This window comes from Peromyscus eremicus, chromosome 10, assembly GCF_949786415.1.
Source record: "Peromyscus eremicus chromosome 10, PerEre_H2_v1, whole genome shotgun sequence".
Classification (NCBI taxonomy): Eukaryota; Metazoa; Chordata; class Mammalia; order Rodentia; family Cricetidae; genus Peromyscus; species Peromyscus eremicus.
The window spans coordinates 24022959-24041219 of record NC_081426.1 but is presented as its reverse complement, the minus strand read 5'-3'; the positions used below and the strand labels follow the sequence as shown (position 1 = coordinate 24041219).

The window sequence follows — 18261 nt, the reverse complement described above, 5'->3', positions numbered from 1 at the left end:
CAATAAGCAGCACCACCCTTCATGGCTTCTCTGCATCAGCTCCTGCCCTGTCTGAGTTCCTGTCCTGACTTCCTTCAGTGATAAACAGCAATGCTGAAGTGTAAGCCAAATAAACCCATTCCTCATTGCAGCAATAGAAACCCTAACTAAGACACCAGGAATCTTCCAGACTTTTAACACTAGATTGAGTCTGCTGAGACATCCAGTCTCATGGACTGAGCAACTACCAGATTCTTGGCCTCTCCAGTGTGAGACAGCCACTGCTGGACTACTTGTACAGCATCCTGAAGCCAATCTAATAAATCCTCTTTTTTCTTTTTTTTTTTTTGTTTTTCGAGACAGGGTTTCTCTGTGTAGCTTTGCGCCTTTCCTGGAACTCACTTGGTAGCCCAGGCTGGCCTCGAACTCGCAGAGATCCGCCGGCCTCTGCCTCCTGAGTGCTGGGATTAAAGGCGTGCGCCACCACCGCCCGGCTAAATCCTCTTTTAATAGATGTATATTTAATCTATCAGTTCTGTTCCTTTAGAGAACCCTAATACAGGCATATATATGTATATGTTCATATGCACTCATACATATACACATGTATATAGATATATATGTAGATATAACTACATGTAGGTATATATATGTATATATGCATATGAGCTCTTCATGAGTAAGTTGTATACATGATGTTCATTTATTTCTATTCATAAAACCAGAGAATCTAAAATTGACCACATACTCAGTCACAACAAGTCTCAACAGATACAAGAAAACTGAAATAATCCCCTGTATCTTATCAGACCACCATGAATTAAAGCTGGATTTCAACAACAACAGAAACAGCAGAGAGCCTACAAACTCTGGGAAACTGAACAACTCTCTACTGAGTTACCACGGAGTCAAGGAAAAAATAAAAAAAGAAATTAAAGACTAAAAAACCAGAGAATTTCCCTTTATGACCAGAGCAGTGACTGAAAGCTAGAAATAAAAATATAGTGCTATTATCTAATCTATAGACTTTGCTCAGATCTTAGCCTGCCTTTAAATCTCTCCTTCCAACAGGCTGTAGAACACCTTCAACCTATCATAAGCTCTCTTTTTTTCTTTTTTTGTTATTGAACAGAGACAATGATGCAAATAATCATCGTTGTTAAACATCTGCTATGAGTAGGGCTTGGAATATTATACTTCACCGTTTTTAGCAAAAAGGATGTTTTTCAAGTTTAACAGATGGTGAGGGGAGAAGCCTCACTTTTGTACTGGGGCTGAATTCAAGTTGGGTAACAGCTGGGGAAATGGAGTGGAAGACAAGAATCCTTCTCAATACATTAACAAGCTTGGCTTGGGAAATTTGCATATGATCAGATGAGACTTCCTGGGGCCAAGGGAGGCTGAGTGAAGCCAGAGAAGCGCGGGAAGAGGCGCCAAGAGTGGAGGTGGGCTGCAAGGGAGTTTGTTGAGCGTTTTAGGATTCACGGTTGAACCCCAGCTCTGCCTCTTACTAACCATTTCCTAAATCTCTCTCTGCGAGGTGGTTTGCACCCACCCACTGTCCTCCTGGTCATTTTGTATAATTTTAGGTGAAGCGATTTTCTACAGAAATGGTTCTCATCTGCCGCCTGCAGAGCCACTGTGTCCGTGCAGGTGAACGGGGCCGGATGACAGCATCTGGCCGCTTGGCTGGTCGAACAAGTGTGCCCGTATCAGGAGCTGCTGGGCCTGGCTACGGCCAGTGACGTTTCTGATGTTTATTATTGCAATGGAAGGGATTGAGGACATTTTCTTTTACTCCTCTGTTTTGGAAGAGGGTTCACGTAAGGTGTACCGAGAAGTAGAGCGTAGGGACAGGTATGGGTTGCTAGTCTACCGGATGAGGAGGTAAAAGCGACGGCACGGCGCGGCACTGTCTAGGATCGCCAGTCAGGGCCCACGCCACAGCCCGGAAGGGAACACACCAAATCACTGCCACGCAGGCGGAGACCGCTCCTCCTGGCACCGATGTCCGCAGACCGGGACGGGTCCCGCCTCTGCCAGGCGCGCACGCGCGTGCTCTGCCTTCCGGCCTCCGTTGAGCGTCCAGCGCAACCCTCGACCGGAACCGGAAGTGGGCCCCCAAGCCAGGAGGAAGAAGCCGGCGCGGCCCCGTCAGCAGCCGGCCGCGGCTGTTCTGGAGGACGGCGGCCGCGCTCCTGGGAGCGGGTCTGGGGTCCGGCCGGCGGCCCGAAGGTGCGGCGCCATGAAGCTGTACAGCCTCAGCGTCCTTTACAAAAGCGAGCCCAAAGCGGTGCTGCTCAAAGCCGCGTACGACGTGTCTTCCTTCAGTTTCTTCCAGAGGTCCAGGTGAGGGGGCCGGGCCCGGGGGCCCGGATCGGGAGGCCTGGAGTCGGGGTTGGGTCCGGGAGGGCGGGGAGGCAGGTCTCCCCAGGCGGCGGGCTGGAGGAGGAGGAGTCAGCATCCCTGGTAAAGGGCCCTGCCACCCCACAATATTGCCCTGTTGTGGAAAGATTAGAAAGAATACTTGCAGATCGTGCGGATGACCAGGTTCACTACCGAATGTTGTGAGATGGGATATCGAGACCCCGAAATAAGTATGTTGACTACCACCTCGCACCCTGTGATTTAACCAGGGTGTTTGGTATCTTCACAGCCACCTTGGTATTTTGTTAAAGCCAGTGGTTCTCAACCTTCCTAACGCGGCGACCCCTTGATAGAGTTCCCCGCGCCCCCCCCCCCCCCCCCCCCCCCCCCCCCCCCGCCACATAACATTATTTTCCTTGCTATTTCATAACTGTAGTTTTCCTACTGTTGTGAATAGTAATGTAAATATTTTTGGAAATAGAGGGTTGTCGATGGGGTTGCGACCCACATGTTGAGGGCCGCTGGTCAGAGCCCTTTCCAACAACCCGTGTGAGAGGTATGGAGGCATTCTTTTCATGACTGAAGTCACTGATTCCTCAAGGACTGGGCGTCGGGCCCAGCTAGAAGTCAAACTCATATTCTGTTTCTTAGTGTTTAGGCCTTGGTGATCAGGAAGGGTCCACACTTTTAATTTGGAAGGAAGCATTGAATTTGTAGGGCTTACTGGCTTTTAAAGGGGTCTGATGTGCTTTAATTGGAAGTGCCCCAGACACCCAGTCCATTTGTGGGAGTGGGCAGAGTGATTCAGATATAAAAGGGGAAGGACCCAACAGGATAGGACCTGTGGTCATTTTGCCCCGAAGTCTGGGGGAAATCTGCCTTTCTGGGTTCTGTCTCTGATCTTGACCATTCTAAAGACTTGATATAAGTGGAATCATATACCGTTTGTCTTTTTGTGTCTCACTGATTTTACTTAGCAGAATGGCCCCAAGGTTCATCTACGTTGCTGCAGATACCAACATTTTCTTCCTTTTAAAGTCTATACAACATTGAGTTTTATGTAAACCCTGTTTTGCTTGTGCATCTGTCTGCTGATGGACATGAGTCGCTGCACATTGAGGCTATGTGAATAACGTTTGCAAGGGGTTGGAAGATAGCTTGAGCTAGGGAATTACCTCATTCAGGATAGTGCTTGCTGCATGAGGGTCTCACATGCTCACATTGAAAAACAAAATAGCTGGGTGTTGTGGCACATGCTTGTACCTCCAAAGCTGGGAAGCAGAGACCAGATGATGGGGGTCAGGGCATAATGACTGGCCATCCAGCCTAGCCTACTTGGTGAGCGCCAAGCCAGCCTCATCGAAGGCGGATAGCCTCTGAGGAATGGTGCCATGTGTGCACTGGCACCTGCACGTAGGTGTGCACCCATGTGAATACACACACAGAGACCCCGCTCACAGTTTTCTGTGGTGCGGATTCCCAGAAGTGGAATCACTGTGTCATCTCTTGGCTCCTTCTAGTTCTTCCTGCCTCTCTACTTTATGTTCCCTGGCCTCTGTTCTGTGCTTGACGGTGTTTTTCTCTGATGGAACCTTTGGTGCCAACTTGGCTCTGGTCTTTTCATTTTTCCCTTTCTATTTGTATGGAGGATTCTCAGAGCTTTCACCGTACCTCTGTCTTATTCTTTGGTATCCTTACATTAGCTAGTCTCAGATGACTAGCAGTGACACAGAGAGATACATGTTCCGATCTAGCGAGACCCCTCATTTTCATCTTTCATGTCAACATGATTACTGAAGTCTTTAACAATCTCTCACAATTAATGCGCTTCTTCCTAATCAGGTGACTGTACCCCTGCTCTAAATACTGTCTTTTTAGTTCTATTGCAAAGGCTTTCTTGAGAATTTAAGAAAAAATTTAAAGAGTATTTTTTGTGATTATTTTGACCATGCCATTCCCTCATGATAATAATAGTATATTGTGTGCCAGGCAAGGTACCAGGTGCTTTTTATATATTAGCTCATTTTAACTATCACACCAGACCTGATTTTACTACTGAGGTCAGCACAGTAATTTGCCTGACACTTAGGAAGTCTTGAAATCTCTGAGTTAGATCTTCAGATATTGCAGTTAAGAATCCTGTACTGCAAGGTATGGTGGCGCACGCCTTTGATCTCAGCACTCAAGAGGCAGAGGCAGGTGGACTTCTCAGCCTGGTCTACGTAAGAGTTCCAGAACAGCCAGGGCTACATAGACCCTGTCTCAAAACACCAACAACAACCCTTTTACTGAGGGCTAGCTGCCCTTTATCATGCATCTCCAGTTGAAGGTTTCTCATCTGTCCTCTGGCTGGACTATCTGAAATTCTTCCATTCTGGCCAGGTCTACAGCTCTCCTTTGGGCCCATAACAAATGTCTGTTGCAGCTTTATGAGCTGTTTCAACGTCTTTCCTTGACTAAGCTGTTCTTTCCATTCCTTCCACAGTGCTCGGGCATCAGCAGACCTGGCCAAGCTCTCGCCCAGTGTGTAGGTCTGTGGCATTCCCAGCCAGGGCTATCCTGGTGTGCTTCTGCCTGACTGGTTTTGCCACTGGTGTTTTTCTAGAGCAGTGTGTATTTATCCTGCTTCTTGGAAGCTAGTACACGAGCTGCTTTCTGCTTTCCCACTAGGTCCCGAGCATGTTGGCTTTTTAAAAAATTTCAATCACATTTTTATTTCGTGTGTGTGTGTGTGTGTGTGTGTGTGTGTGTGTGTGTGTGTGTGTGTAGTTCAGAGAACAACTTGGGAAAATCATTTCTCTCCTTCCACCATGAGTTACAGGGATCAAACTCAGGTTGTCAGACTTGACAGTAGGTGCTTGTGTCTAAAGAGCCAAATCACTGGACCCCAAATCATGTTTTGATTGAAATGTTAAATTGACTGTATCCTAAAGAAAATGTCTGAGCTATCTGGAAGCAATTGGTACACAGACATGGCTTGAATAGTGGTATATGCATTTATGTTCATGTACAATGTGTTTATTATTGTTTCTAAAGTTAAGAGAGACTGAAATAAAACTAAGAGGCAATGACTGTCTCCTTAACTTAGAACCTCAGAGGTCTCTTTCCATTGTGTTGGGGCAATGTGACTTGAAAGAAGGTTATAAATATGTTTTGTGTTCCCTAGTGTTCAGGAATTCATGACCTTTACAAGTCAACTGATTGTGGAACGCTCGGCAAAAGGTAGCAGAGCCTCTGTCAAGGAGCAAGGTAAGAGGACTCAGCACCTTCTGAGTGCCAGCCTGGCTGTCACACCGTAAACAGCACATGGTGCTACCTGCATCATGTGATGCTCCCAGGACTGTAATCTTCTGCTACCCCGTTTCCTGTCCTTGCTCCTCCTATTTATCCAGAATTCTGAACCCAATGTTGACGTCCAAGCTCACTGTACAAAACTTACTATGCAGCTGTACTTGGTTAGCTTCCACTCAGTAAAGATTAGACTCACTGGACACAGCCTGTAGGCTGAGAGGTGACAGGAACTGAGTCTCTGGGCCCTCAGCAGCCTTTCCATAGCCTGAGAGGTGACAGGGACTGATTCTCTGGGCCTTCAGCAGCCTCTCTCCATAGCCTGAGAGGTGATAGGGACTGATTCTCTGGGGCCTCAGCAGCCTTTCCATAGCCTGAGAGGTGACAGGGACTGATTCTTTTGGACCAGCAGCAAGCAGCCTTCCCATTCTGCTTTTCCTCCCAGAGTTGCAGATACTTCAAAAGAGGATTTCTACCTAGCACTTGTGAGATAATACTGTGTTCTGTGTTCCTTAAGTTTTGTGGGGATTTTTTTGTTTGTTTGTTTGTTTGTTTGTTTTTTGAGCAAAATCTTTCCTTTATTTCATAATTCTGATTTTGGATATCAGTTTGGGGCATTTATTTTAGACTCACACATTTCACAAACAAATTTGAAGTTACATGAATTTCATCAGGCATAAACAAAGACGACTGTGCTAGCTGATTTTGTGTCAACTTGACACAAGTTATAGAGTCATCAGAGAGGAGAGAGCCTGTTGAGGAAATGCCTCCATGAGATCCAGCTGTAAGGCATTTTCTCAATTAGTGATCAATGGTGGGGGAGGGCCCAGCCCATGGTGGGTGGTGCCATCCTGGGCTGCTGGTCCTGAATTCTATAAGAAAGCAGGCTGAGCAAGCTGTGGGAAGCAAACCAGTGAGGAGCTCCCCTCCACGCCCTCTACATCAGCTCCTGGCTCCAGGTTCCAGCCCGGCTTGAGTTCTTGTTCTGACTTCCTCCAATGATGGACTATGATCTGAAAGTATAAGCTAAATAAACCCTTTCCTTCCCAACTTGCTTTATGGTCATGGTGTTTCATTGTAGCAATAGAAACCCTAACTAATACAACAACCTCACATAGGCAGTAGCCCTAGGATAGAGTTCCTGAATTGATGATAGAATCACAGACACAGATGCTGTCAGCAATATGACCATATATTCTCCATAATGAATATCTGTGCTGTGACTCTCACAGAAATGAAAAGGACTCAGGATTGTGTCTCGGCAGTCGCTCCTTTGTATGTCTGCCCTTCCTGGTTTAACACTTACACTGGCAAGCTCCTTAGTTTCTATGGAAACTGACTCCATGTTTGGTTCGTTCTTATTTGGGAATGGATACAAAATAAGATAGTTATTCTCCATCTCACCTCCTCTCTGTTCGTGTTGATCTCTGCCCTTCTCTGATTCCTAGGACATAAACTCCTTCCCTCTTTTGTTTTTCTTTCTGTTTAATACTGGAGTCTCCTGGGTCAGATCCTTAGAACGTGGAGGTTGTTACTTGTCAGCTCTCATCCTTGGTTCTCTTGTTCTGGGGATGTGGTTAGCCATTTCATCTCTGAAACCTTTCAAAGCCATGAAACTCAACAGCCCTGTGGACTCTGATTATTTTGCAGAGGCCTTTTGTAAACCATACCGTTTAATCATATGACAACTGTAGTGCAGTAACACTAGAGACCTCAGCCAGGACTTGCTAATTTTTTTCTAGACAGTTCCTCTTAGCCACCCACCACAAGCTGGAGTAGGTCAAACTGTGTCTTATTACAGGAGATTGGAGATTGAAGCCCTTGGAGGTAATTTTCTGCTTCTCAGCTGCTCTTAAGAAATTATTTTAAGAAAGTAGAAGTAGCTTGTCTTGCCTGGTGTACCCTCAATTTAGGAACAGCACAGAGCCTCGAGGGCCATAAATTGCTAAGACTTAGCCAGGCCAGGCCTGAGCTAAAGGCAGTGATCTGGAATTGCTCTGAGGGACATTGCCTCTGGTGTGTTTTCCATCCCTGGCAGCTCATTTCAATCTCATTATACACATATCTCAGGGAACGTAGGGTATTAGTCAGTCCTGGGTATGGCCCATAGAACTGGGGTACAGAGCCTTTCAGTAGGCCTCCTACTTAGCGCAGTTGAGCTTCACAGTGGTTCCAGAGTGGCTTTGTTTGACTAGAAAGCAGGAGCTAGCATTATGATGCATTGGCAGATTCAAAACTGTCAGTAGCCACATGTGAGATCTCTTGTCTCTTTAGAGTATCTTTGCCATGTCTACGTCCGGAGTGACAGTCTTGCAGGTGTGGTCATTGCTGACAGCGAATATCCTTCCAGAGTGGCCTTTACCTTGCTGGAGAAGGTGAGTGTGTTGTTGGACTAGACTGAGATGACAAGTATGGAGCATGGTAGGCCTAGTACCTGAAGCACACGGGATGCCTGGTCCAGAGGCCACATCTTCAGCCATCATTTCCACCCAAAGCAGGAGACATTTGAAATCCCTACCTATATATATTTCCTCCTTGGTGCTAACTCTGCCCTTCATTGACCTGTATTCCTGCCACTGGGTTACATTACCTCTCCTCTAGAGTAGGGCACAGCTCCACCCTCTCCCCTTCGCTTTTGCTGAAGGTTTCTGTCCTCTTCCTTTTGCTGCTGCAGGCGGTCACTGTAGTTCTCTCCCTGGTGTAGGTCAGTGGCTTCATGGAGTTTATTGTTGCTTTGTTTTTGAGACAGGGTCTTACTATGTAGCCCTGCCTGGCTTAGAACTCATAATGTAGACCAGGTTGGCCTCAAACTCAGGGTTCCACCTGTCTCTGTCTCCTGAGTACCGAGGTTAAAGGCATGTGCCAGCACACCACACCCATTCCCACCCACTCTGTGGTGTTTAGTACCCAATAACTTCTGCTTGTAAACTTGGAGGCAGAAGCCACCTTGTCCTGTTCCTCGTTGCATTAAACACTTCTAGGCACATGGAATCTGGTGGTTGCTTACATCCAAAGAACCTAGATCACTTTCTGGAAGAATTACTTTGGAAAACTAGAGGCCTAGTTTAAAACTAGTGTAAAATGAGAATACTTTAATCATTCTCCAGGTGAAGTTTACCCTAGGCTGGGCACACTTTCCTTTTGTTTCTAGACTACTTAGGATGTGTTTTATTCCTAAACATTTGAAAAGAGGAACTTGAACCTAGACTGTTCTCTTGCCATTAGATGGCCTTGTACCCTGGGGAGCCTAGGAGCCTCATTTGGGATGAGTGAAGCTGGGTCACTGAAGGTGCTGGTGACTGTGGTGGGAGATATGTTGCGTCTCCTTTGTTTTACAGGTACTAGATGAATTCTCCAAGCAGGTCGATAGGATAGATTGGCCAGTAGGATCACCTGCTACAATCCAATACACAGCCCTGGATAGTCACCTTAGTAGATACCAGGTGAGTTTAAAGAAACGTCTTCTAGAGACTGCCCAGAAGCTCTGTGATCTGGGCAAGGTCAGTAGCCATGATAGTTCAAGGCTGATGTACAGGTGAACTGTCTGTTTGAAAAGCACAGAGAAATACTTTCAGACTTAGAAATACAGCTCTAGACAGGCTTTCGATTTCTCTGTTGTAAGCCTTTGTATTGTCAGAGTTCGTTCAGCTTCCTTGGTTTGATTCTGTTTATAGGTAATGACTCTGTTCTTAGTCTTGCTTTTGTTCTGGTTCCTAGAACCCCCGAGAAGCTGATCCCATGAGTAAAGTACAAGCTGAACTGGATGAGACCAAAATCATTCTGGTAAGCAGGAAGGTGGAGAGGAAACGTGCCACTGACCAAACAAAGTCCATTTTTATTTTGATGATAGTCACAGCCTGCTCCAGGAAACTTCAGCACTCTCTGTGTACCCCATCTTAGTTCCCAGCACCTCTACTTAGAGGGGACCAAGCTGGGAGTCCGTGTGAGCCTAGTGTATGCTGCCGGGTGAGCTTCTGCAGTGAGCTGGATTCATTCCCAGCCTTCGGCTGACATGTCAGGTTCCATGAATTGCTCAGCTGTGTGCAGGAATAAAGGACAATTTGGGTAATTCCTCAGTCGAGACCATTGCACACAAGTGTACAGCTGCCTGGCAGTAGCTGTCTGGGAAAGGCAATGAGCTGCTCTTGAGTATGAGCCAGGCAGCAGGACCAGTGCTCTTGTGAGGGCTCCATCTCTGTCCTCCTCTTTCCCCAAGATAGGATTGTAGTGCTGACAGACTGAAGCTCTGTCATGTTTCCTGTCATGGTGCTACCAGTAGGCATATAATCTATCGTGTATATGATTCGTGTCTGTAATTCTGAATTTCGAAGGAGCCATATTTTTAAATAACAAAAGGAAACATTGAAATTTAATGTTATTTAATCTTGAATATCCAAAATCTTTCTACCCTATCTTCAGAATAAAAAATTCACTAGTGTGTTTCCTTTTATAACTTTTTTCTTTATTTTTTATTTTATATGTAAGGGTGTTTTTGCCTGCATGTTATGCCTGGCCACAATATTTGTGCAGTGCCCTTGGATGCCAGAAGAAGACATTGAATCACCTGGGACTGCAGTTAGAGATGGTTGTGAACTGCCATGTGGGTGCTGGGAATCGAACCCAGGTCCTCTGGAAGAGAGCCAATGCTCTTAACCTCTGAGCCATCTCTCCAGTCCTACTAGGGAAGTGGTTTGCATACTGAGCCTGAGTCCCTGAAAGCTGTTGCATTTGCACATGAAGAACATGCCGGGACTTGTCTCACCTCAAGTGCTTGGCAGCTGCCTGGCTGATCAGATGACACAGCTTTGTCACTATGTTAGTTTCCTGTGGCTGCTAAGGAGGAGCCATAAACTGTATGACTCCACACAACAGAAGTACGCTCTCCCTCAGGAGGCTGGAAGTCTGATGGTGAAGTTTGGCAGGCTCTTCCTTCTGGGGCCATGTGAACAGGGTCTGCTCTAGGCCTTTCTCTGGTTCCTGACGGCTGCTGGCGCTGCTTGCTGGGCCTTCGTCCTCCTGTGTCGTCACAGTCTTCTCTGTGGGCTCCGTTTCTGTTGTGATGAAGAGGTAGTCGTGGCCACTCTAGTCCATCACCTCCACACCTTAAACGGATGACACCTGCAAAGACCTTCTTTCCGAAGAAGGTCACATTCAGAGGTTCTGGGTGGATGTGAATTTTGGATAGCCACTGTCCATCCTAGCACAGTTGTGCAGTACTCACATATGTCTTTCTCTTCACATAGAAACCTCTGCACGTGTGTGCTTACAGCACACAAGTACAAACACAAGCTTTCCTAGAGCAGTGCTCGTCTGAATCTGTGCTGGGAAAAATAGTGGGAAAGGCCCAGGCCCTGCCTGTGCTATTGACTTGACTGGAGGTATCTTCTGGGACTGTGTCCCAGTGCTTGTTGGTGTCTGTTGGGTAGGGGCCCAGAGGAGGGAGTTCTAGCCACTCAGCTTCCATAAGGGCCTGTTGTCAGCAGCCACTTAACTGAGCAGAGCCAAGAGTTCTCTTCTCTCTTTGTCTAGCATAACACCATGGAGTCTTTGTTGGAGCGAGGCGAGAAGCTTGATGACTTGGTATCCAAATCAGAAGTACTGGGAACACAGTCGAAAGCCTTCTATAAAACTGTGAGTAACGCTGCCTGGCCCTCCGGGGTATCCCTCCCACAGAGCCATTGCAGTGTGTTTCTCTGGCCCTCTTCACTTCACCAGGATTGGATTTGGGTACCACTCCTTGGGATGTGGGAGCCTAAAGCAAGTGCTTCAGCCCAGTGATTGGCAGCTCACACTCAGGCATTCTACTTGACTAAGGCTCTGCCTGGCGGGGTTCAGAGGCAGCACCCCTTCCCATTCTGACTCCCCTGTTGGCAGACATTAGTCCTTAAGGCATTAGTCCTTAAGAAGCCAGCAGCTCACCTTTCTAAATGCATTAGTTCTCTGACGAATTTCCCTGTCATTGCAGGGCTCCTCCTGCTGACTGAGTTTCTCTCCAGGCATTACTTAAATTTCCAATTGTGAACATTGTGTTGTTCTGTTTCGTTTAATGTGTGTGGGTGTTTTGCCTGCATGTATATATGTATACCACATAAATGCCTGAAGCCCATAGAGGCCAGAAGAGGACATAGAATTCCTTGAAACTGGTGTTAGAGACAGTTGTGAGCTGCCATGTGGGTGATGGGAATTGAACCCTTATCCCCTGGAAGAACAGCCAGTGCTCTTAACTGCTGAGCCATCTCCTCAGCCCCAACATTGTATTCTTGGCCCATTGTGGGATAGTAGTGGAGACGAATCTGCCCATGCATATTTACATTGAGTTGCATATTGGAGGAAAATGACCAGTAGGGCTAGGAGGGTGGCCTTTGATCAGAAAGCAAGAACAGGTACAATAGCAGCCCCTACAAACATGAGCCAGAACCATGTTTCTTCTCTGAAAGACCATTCTCCAGAAAGAAACACCGTCAGGGCCGTCTGATAGCACTGAGGTAGATACTCGGGCAACCTGGTTCCCATTGCTGCTTCTGTTGCTTACACGTGGTCTGACAGCAGGAACTTTATCGATTCATTGAGAGCATCAGCGGGGTGTGAAAAAATGAGCGGAGCCCAGACTAGCAGTGGAGGCAGTGTCGCTGTGGGCAGCTTGCTTTGAAGCCTCGAGGGCCAAGTTGGCTTTGCTTTCTCTGTCTGATTGCCTCAGTGGAACCACCAGTCCTCCTTAGCACCCTTCATCCTCTTTTTTTTTTTCTTTTTTCTTTCAAGGCCCGGAAACAAAACTCATGCTGTGCAATCATGTGATGTAGCCCACAGAGGCAGGCGCTGGATCGTCATGTCACATCAGAACTACAGCCCCTGAAGATGAAGCGATACCCTAGAAGAAGACCTGGAGCCAGGCTGACTGGCTGTTTTTATTTTGAAGTTCTCAAGAGGAGTGAAGGGGATGACTTAAGGGTGGGAACATTGACGTTCATATGTGTGCTTGTGACTTTGGGAAAGAATCTGAGGTCCTCAAAGATGTAATGTTGGGAAAATGAAACCATAAACTCTTAAGTGGCTCTTATAGGTGCTGAAGGGCTTATTCTCAGCTAACCCTGGAAGGCTCTATGGGAAGGAATCTTTTTCCTGATCCTTGGTATGACTTAGGATTTCATTTGTGCATTAATAATATTAACTCTCCAGTGAGTGGGGTGGGGGGAGGGAGTCTCGGGTGATAGGGCTGGGTAGGCAGAGTTTGAACACTCCGGAATTCTGCTCTCTTGCACTGTGGGGGTTGGGGGAAGCTCACCATGACCAGCATCAGGACTGTGAAAGGCAGTGGTCACTGGGTCTCCCCTGTTTGGCTTGCCTGTCTGCTAGAATTGGCATCTGCCAGGGACAGGGCCCATCCTAAGTACCTTTATCTGGTAACACAAAGATGGCTTGTGAGGTCCTTAGAATGGGCTGAGAAGGGCAAGATGTATAAGTTGTGGTTTTATCAGCCAGCAGACTGTTCAGACGGGGGGCTGTTCTGGTGTTGGGAGGGTCAGCTGATAGTGTCCATCTTCAGGGGAAGAAGCAGACAGACACAGGTGCCCCCGGCTGTGCAGTGTGGAGGCGCACTCACCTTGACTTGCAAGTGGACTTTGGACATCAAGATCAAAGTAGTGGGGGTGTCATCTCTCAGAGCTGGTTTATTGGTCTCTGTGTCTACAAGACTGTCTTGGCAACTGCTTGGGGCCTGCATGTTTGAACAAGTCATTCCTGTGGGTACCAGGACGGGTGCCAGCAGCCCGAAGATTCCCAGCACTCACCTGTGGTCTGTCCAGCTCTGACCTACAACCCCCTTTCCAGTCAGAGACAGCTGCAGGGTAGAGGAGGTTGAGGGGTTGGTCTGAGCTAGCACCCACTGCCAGCACAGTCTGTGGTGACCCCAGGATGTGCCGGGTCTCACATTGCCTCTTCATGTTCTGCTGTGCACAGAGTATATCGTGAGATCCTGTCTCCCCAGAAACAACCGCTGGGATGCTAGCCTCTCTGAGTTTTGAACCTCAGTTGTCTTACTCTGATGGTCCCCCAGCCTGTTGAGCTACCCTCAGAGTGCCCATGGGGGGTGGGGTGTCTACTATGGCTTCCAGAATCCTTCCTTACTGGTCTGCCTGTTTCTCGGGGTCCTGCTAGTCAGAGGGCTGAGGCTCTGCCCTGGAGTGGCCTGCCTGCCCATATCATTTTCTGCTGCCATAGACCTCGCCACCCCAGGGCCCCCAGACAGCACAGGTCCAGTCTTGCTGGCACTCAAGGTGGAGTAAATGGCCTGGAGTGCTGCCTGTTTTTCTTCTTACTCTGGAGGGTGCTGAGGAAGAATGGGGGTGGGTGGAGGTAGACGTTCGTGGGAAAGAGGTAACCTTTGCCCACATATGGCTGTCCTACAGGGTATCACTCGCCCTGCAATGGATTGAGTTGCCATGTGTTTCCCATCCCCCATTATTCTAATGTTAAATCACTTGGCAAAAGTGTATTTTAATAATGCCTAATTTCTCTGTTCTGTTTGAAAGTTTCTGTCTCAATAAAATTGTCTTTTGAAATTCCAGTACTGTCTTGTGTTACTTTTAGCTCTGTCCCCAACCCAGCCACTGAGGAGTGGGGAGATACTGTACTTTGTTCCTGCAGGTACTAGGATCCTGTCCCAGATAAACCTCCAGGCCGTTCTGGTAGGAATCCTGTTTCCTTGTTTGCTGTTAACCAGGTGAGGGAGCTCTGGAGTAGCCTTGCCATCTCAGAACCCAGTTCTCTGCACACTGGAGAATGTGCCTGGGAGAGCTGCCTCTTAGCAGTAGAGCCCTGGAAACGAGGCTTTATTTTGCCCATGTTTCCCATTCAGTGTAGGCTGGCTCCAAGCCACCTAGCTTACCAGGGTTTGTGAGGACTCGGGACCCGAGGGACACAGCTAACTTGTGAGGGTCAGGATGGGAATATTCAAATCTGGAGTGTGGTTTTGAGTTTTGGAATGGCCCCAGTGGCTAGCAATTAGTGGCCTGAGGCGTCTGTGGCCTCTGTCTCAGAAGGTCAACTAGGCCTGGCTTTCAGCCTGTGCTTGATGTCCTTGTCACAGACCCCTCTGTGTGGCTTGGGCAAGCAGCCCTGGATCCAGTGTGCTGCCTTTTCCTGGTCTGTGGACCTAGTAGAGTTCAGAGTAACCTGAACCTTCCTGGGGGACAGATGCCTAAGTTCAAAGTAAGTGCTGTTTAAAAATGATGAGTGAAACATTCTTCAGGAGTGCCCCTCTTGCCTGTAGTACTCAGCCCCATATGGGATGGTTACCCCTGGATACTGCCTTGAAAACCCTGTCAGCACGGCCCTGCTGTCCAACATCCCCAGAAAGGCTTCAGGAATAATGCATGGTGGAGGCTCGCTCTGCAGCTTGCTGCCTTCCTGAGGGAGGCCTGGCCTGGAAACGCTCCTCCGATTACAGCTGATAGGTGACTGGAACCCTAGACAGAGGGCCCATTGCTGCTGCACCTGTGGACACTGGCCTAGATTCCTTGTATGAGCTCTCGAGACCTACTGCCTGCCCGCCCATCTACCTGAAAGCACCTCCCCAGGTGTAGCCCACAGAGACCATGAGGTAGACATCAATGGCCTCCTTTACAAAGTGAATGTGTCTCAAAACATGCTTAGTTGGGAGTGCTGGCCAGTTCTGGACCCCTTGGGCCTTCTGCTCCTAGTGGATAGGACTGGAGGTATAGGGGCTCATATTGGCAGGCTTTTGAGCAAAGCTTGAAGACAGGACAGGACCACCACAGATTACAGGGAAAGATCTGCCCTATGCAAAGCCTGGGGAGGGGGCTTCTCTGTGTTGCAGCCATGACGGAGTTGGCCCAGAGACCCCAGCACCTGACCATGGTCTTTGTTCTGACTCTTGGAGTGTCTGCTCTTTGTTAAGATCTCTGACTTGGGCTCCAGGTTGAGCGTCGCTGCTAAGACTCTTGATACCACCCATGATGGTTACCATGTAAATGCTGTGCTGTGCTGTCTACAAAACCCATGGGAACAGCGTTGGGGGTACTTAACACATGGCTTCATGTCTAGAACAGTCAACGTATCATAGGAAGGTCATGAAAGGAGCTCAAGAGGACACTTGGATCTTGGACCTGGGACTCCTCCCTGCACAGTGGCTGCCCTTTCTGGAGGCCACCCTTCTGGTGACTGGGATGACGGGCAAGGACAGGGCTTTGGGGCTGGAGGCACTAAGGGACAAAGAGAAGGCTATGCCTCACTGATCCCCAAAAGGGGCTTAGGACTCCATGTCCTTCACTCTGACCATGTCCAGGCTAGGGAGCAGATGGGTCTGTATTGTCCAGCAGGGTCCCAGCACACGGCACTCAGCTCTACTTGAAGCACGTTGTCTTTTTTTTTTTTTTTATTTGCAGTTTCCCGAGACAGAACAAAATAAGAATAAATTTTGTACACCTACAAGGCTCAGAAAGAAAAGACAATGGAACTCAGCAAAAAGAGAAGAGGAGGGCCGCCAGTACTGCAGGCAGTGACATGCTGCAGTACCGGCCAGCGGCCGACGCCACCACCCGCGAACACCTAGCCAGCAGAGCAGGAGTGACCTGCTCTTTAGAGGGTCATGCAAAAGAATTGTCCCCCAGGAAAAAAAAAATCCCCAAATTATCCCAGACAGGCAGCTTTGTGGAGATAACAAGGTGGGTGGGGAGAGGAAAGGGGACCCCAGGATGCCAGGGTGGGCTGGTCACAGGGCCTCACACTGTCCGTGGCAAGCCCTGCCACTCCATGGCCTTGGGCCACTCAAGTGGAGCCTGGCAGATGTTTACCCTGTGTCCATGGGTAGGAGACAGCTGTCCTGGGCACAGTGTGGATGACAGGTGAGATCCACTGAGTGTCTGTAGGTGGACAGTCCCCTTGGAGTTTAGGATCCTGTGTCCCGTCCCCCACTTCATGCCCCTCCCCTGGCTTGATTTGTAGTAGAAGATAAAGAAAATCCTGGTTGAAAATGATGTGAATTTGAAGTGGGCAGCACTGGGGTGGAGGCCCTTGGACTTCTGCAATCAAAGCTCCTGACCACTCCCACCCAACACGGCTTCATACCTTTCTCCCTAGCCTGACTCTGCAATGTTTCCAGCCTTGTGATCCCCTCTATCACCAAGGGCCAGGGCCACCCACAATAAACAGCCGGCACCTAGGAGCACCACTGGGCCCTGGAGGCGGCACACTGTCCTAATGGACCCCCCTTCCACCCATTGGTATCCAGGCCCCACGCCCATAAATCTCTGCCCCCAGCCTGCCTGCTCTCTAGGCTGTCTCTGGCCCACCTGGAAGGGCCTCACACAACACAGCCCTAACCAATTTTGTCCTTGCATGTGCCCCTGGCTGGCTCTGCTCTGGCTTCAGCTCTAGGCCCAGGTTAGGAGAGCGCTCCTACTTCATCAAACACCTGTGTGGACCTGCATTGCCCGGAGCCTAGAACCCATCATCTGGTCCCTCTTTACCACATTTCTGCATCATTCAACCAAGACTCGAGCACCCAGACTCCAAGCTCAGTGGGCAAACACCCTAGACGCAGTCTGGCCTGCTCCCAGCATCCATCCAGTATTTCAGGTCCTCAAGTCCTTGGTGGGTCTGCTGCCAACTTCACAGAAAGGAACTGCCCAGGCCAGGGGTGGGCCACTGTTGCTCTGCTGCTGGTGGCAGGGAAGGACCAAGTGCCCCAAACAGGAAGGAGGCCATCCTCTGGCCCAGTCCTCTCTTCATAGCCAGGTGGTCAGGCAATACATGCCTTCTCAACCAACCCTTGCTGGGCATGAGGCCTGGAGGCAAGATGGCACCTCCACACCTCACTCCCCAAAGAACCAGAGCTGAGAGCCCAAGTTCTCCAATGACCTCGAGGACAAGCTTCGACACACTCCATGGGGCGAAGGTAGGTCCTTGGCTAGAGGAGCACCCACCCAGCCCTTCACAGGATGAGGGACGGTGGCCCCGGGAAGCAGGAACAGCAGCAACTCTTCAGGCACAACTAGCAGGTAAGGAGGCAGCCCCCAGCCCTTCCCAAGACACCCGACACCACAACAGGCAGGTTAGCAGCGTGGGGCCCATGCATGGGAGGGAGGATGCAGACGCCCAAGGTGTGGGGTGAGTGCGGTACCTACAGACTAACACGGTCAGCACGGGCACATTCACGCCCTGAGGGTCCCCAAAGCCAGGAGCACGACAGACACGTGTGGAGCTTGGGTGGGGGGGTGGCCCCACAAATGCCAGGTTTTTTACAGCTTTTTCCTTTCTTTAGTTTTTTTGTTTTTCCATTTCATCCGATGCCAATTTTTTTTTCTTTTTTCTTTTTCTTTTTTTTCTCTTTTTTTTCCTCTTTTTTCTTTTTTTTTTTTTTTTTTGCGTGTGGTTGTTGTTGTCATCTCATTTTTAAAAACAAATCACATCTGGTCTTGTTTTTCTGCAGACACAGGCACCAGGGGAGGGGACGAGGCAGACACAAACATGCTACAGGCAGGCCGTGCGCCCGAGGGCGGCTGGGCTCCAAACACCAACTCTGTCCGGTGAAACCAGGCGCAGCTCTGAAACAGGAGGGCAGGTCACCTTCCTCAGATCAGCACCCCCACCCTGAGGACCCAAGCCTTT

General features: G+C 48.8%; 2 protein-coding genes across 4 annotated transcripts in view; one reads left to right on the top strand and one right to left on the bottom strand.

The window, feature by feature from the left end:
* The first annotated feature begins 2093 nt into the window (after window positions 1-2093).
* Ykt6 (YKT6 v-SNARE homolog) lies at window positions 2094-12691 on the top strand. Its single transcript, XM_059275495.1, has 7 exons — window positions 2094-2328; window positions 5513-5595; window positions 7909-8009; window positions 8973-9077; window positions 9352-9417; window positions 11164-11265; window positions 12394-12691. Exons 1-7 carry the CDS (start codon window positions 2225-2227, stop codon window positions 12427-12429), a joined length of 597 nt encoding a protein of 198 aa, XP_059131478.1. The 5' UTR covers window positions 2094-2224; the 3' UTR covers window positions 12430-12691.
* Window positions 12692-18025: 5334 nt separating this feature from the next.
* The window catches only part of Camk2b (calcium/calmodulin dependent protein kinase II beta), a 90474-nt gene continuing 90238 nt past the window's right edge, over window positions 18026-18261 (bottom strand). For all 3 annotated transcript variants that reach the window (XM_059275012.1, XM_059275011.1, XM_059275010.1), the window contains one exon: window positions 18026-18197. The gene's annotated coding sequence lies outside the window, so the exon portion shown is untranslated. The remainder of the gene's footprint in view (window positions 18198-18261) is intronic.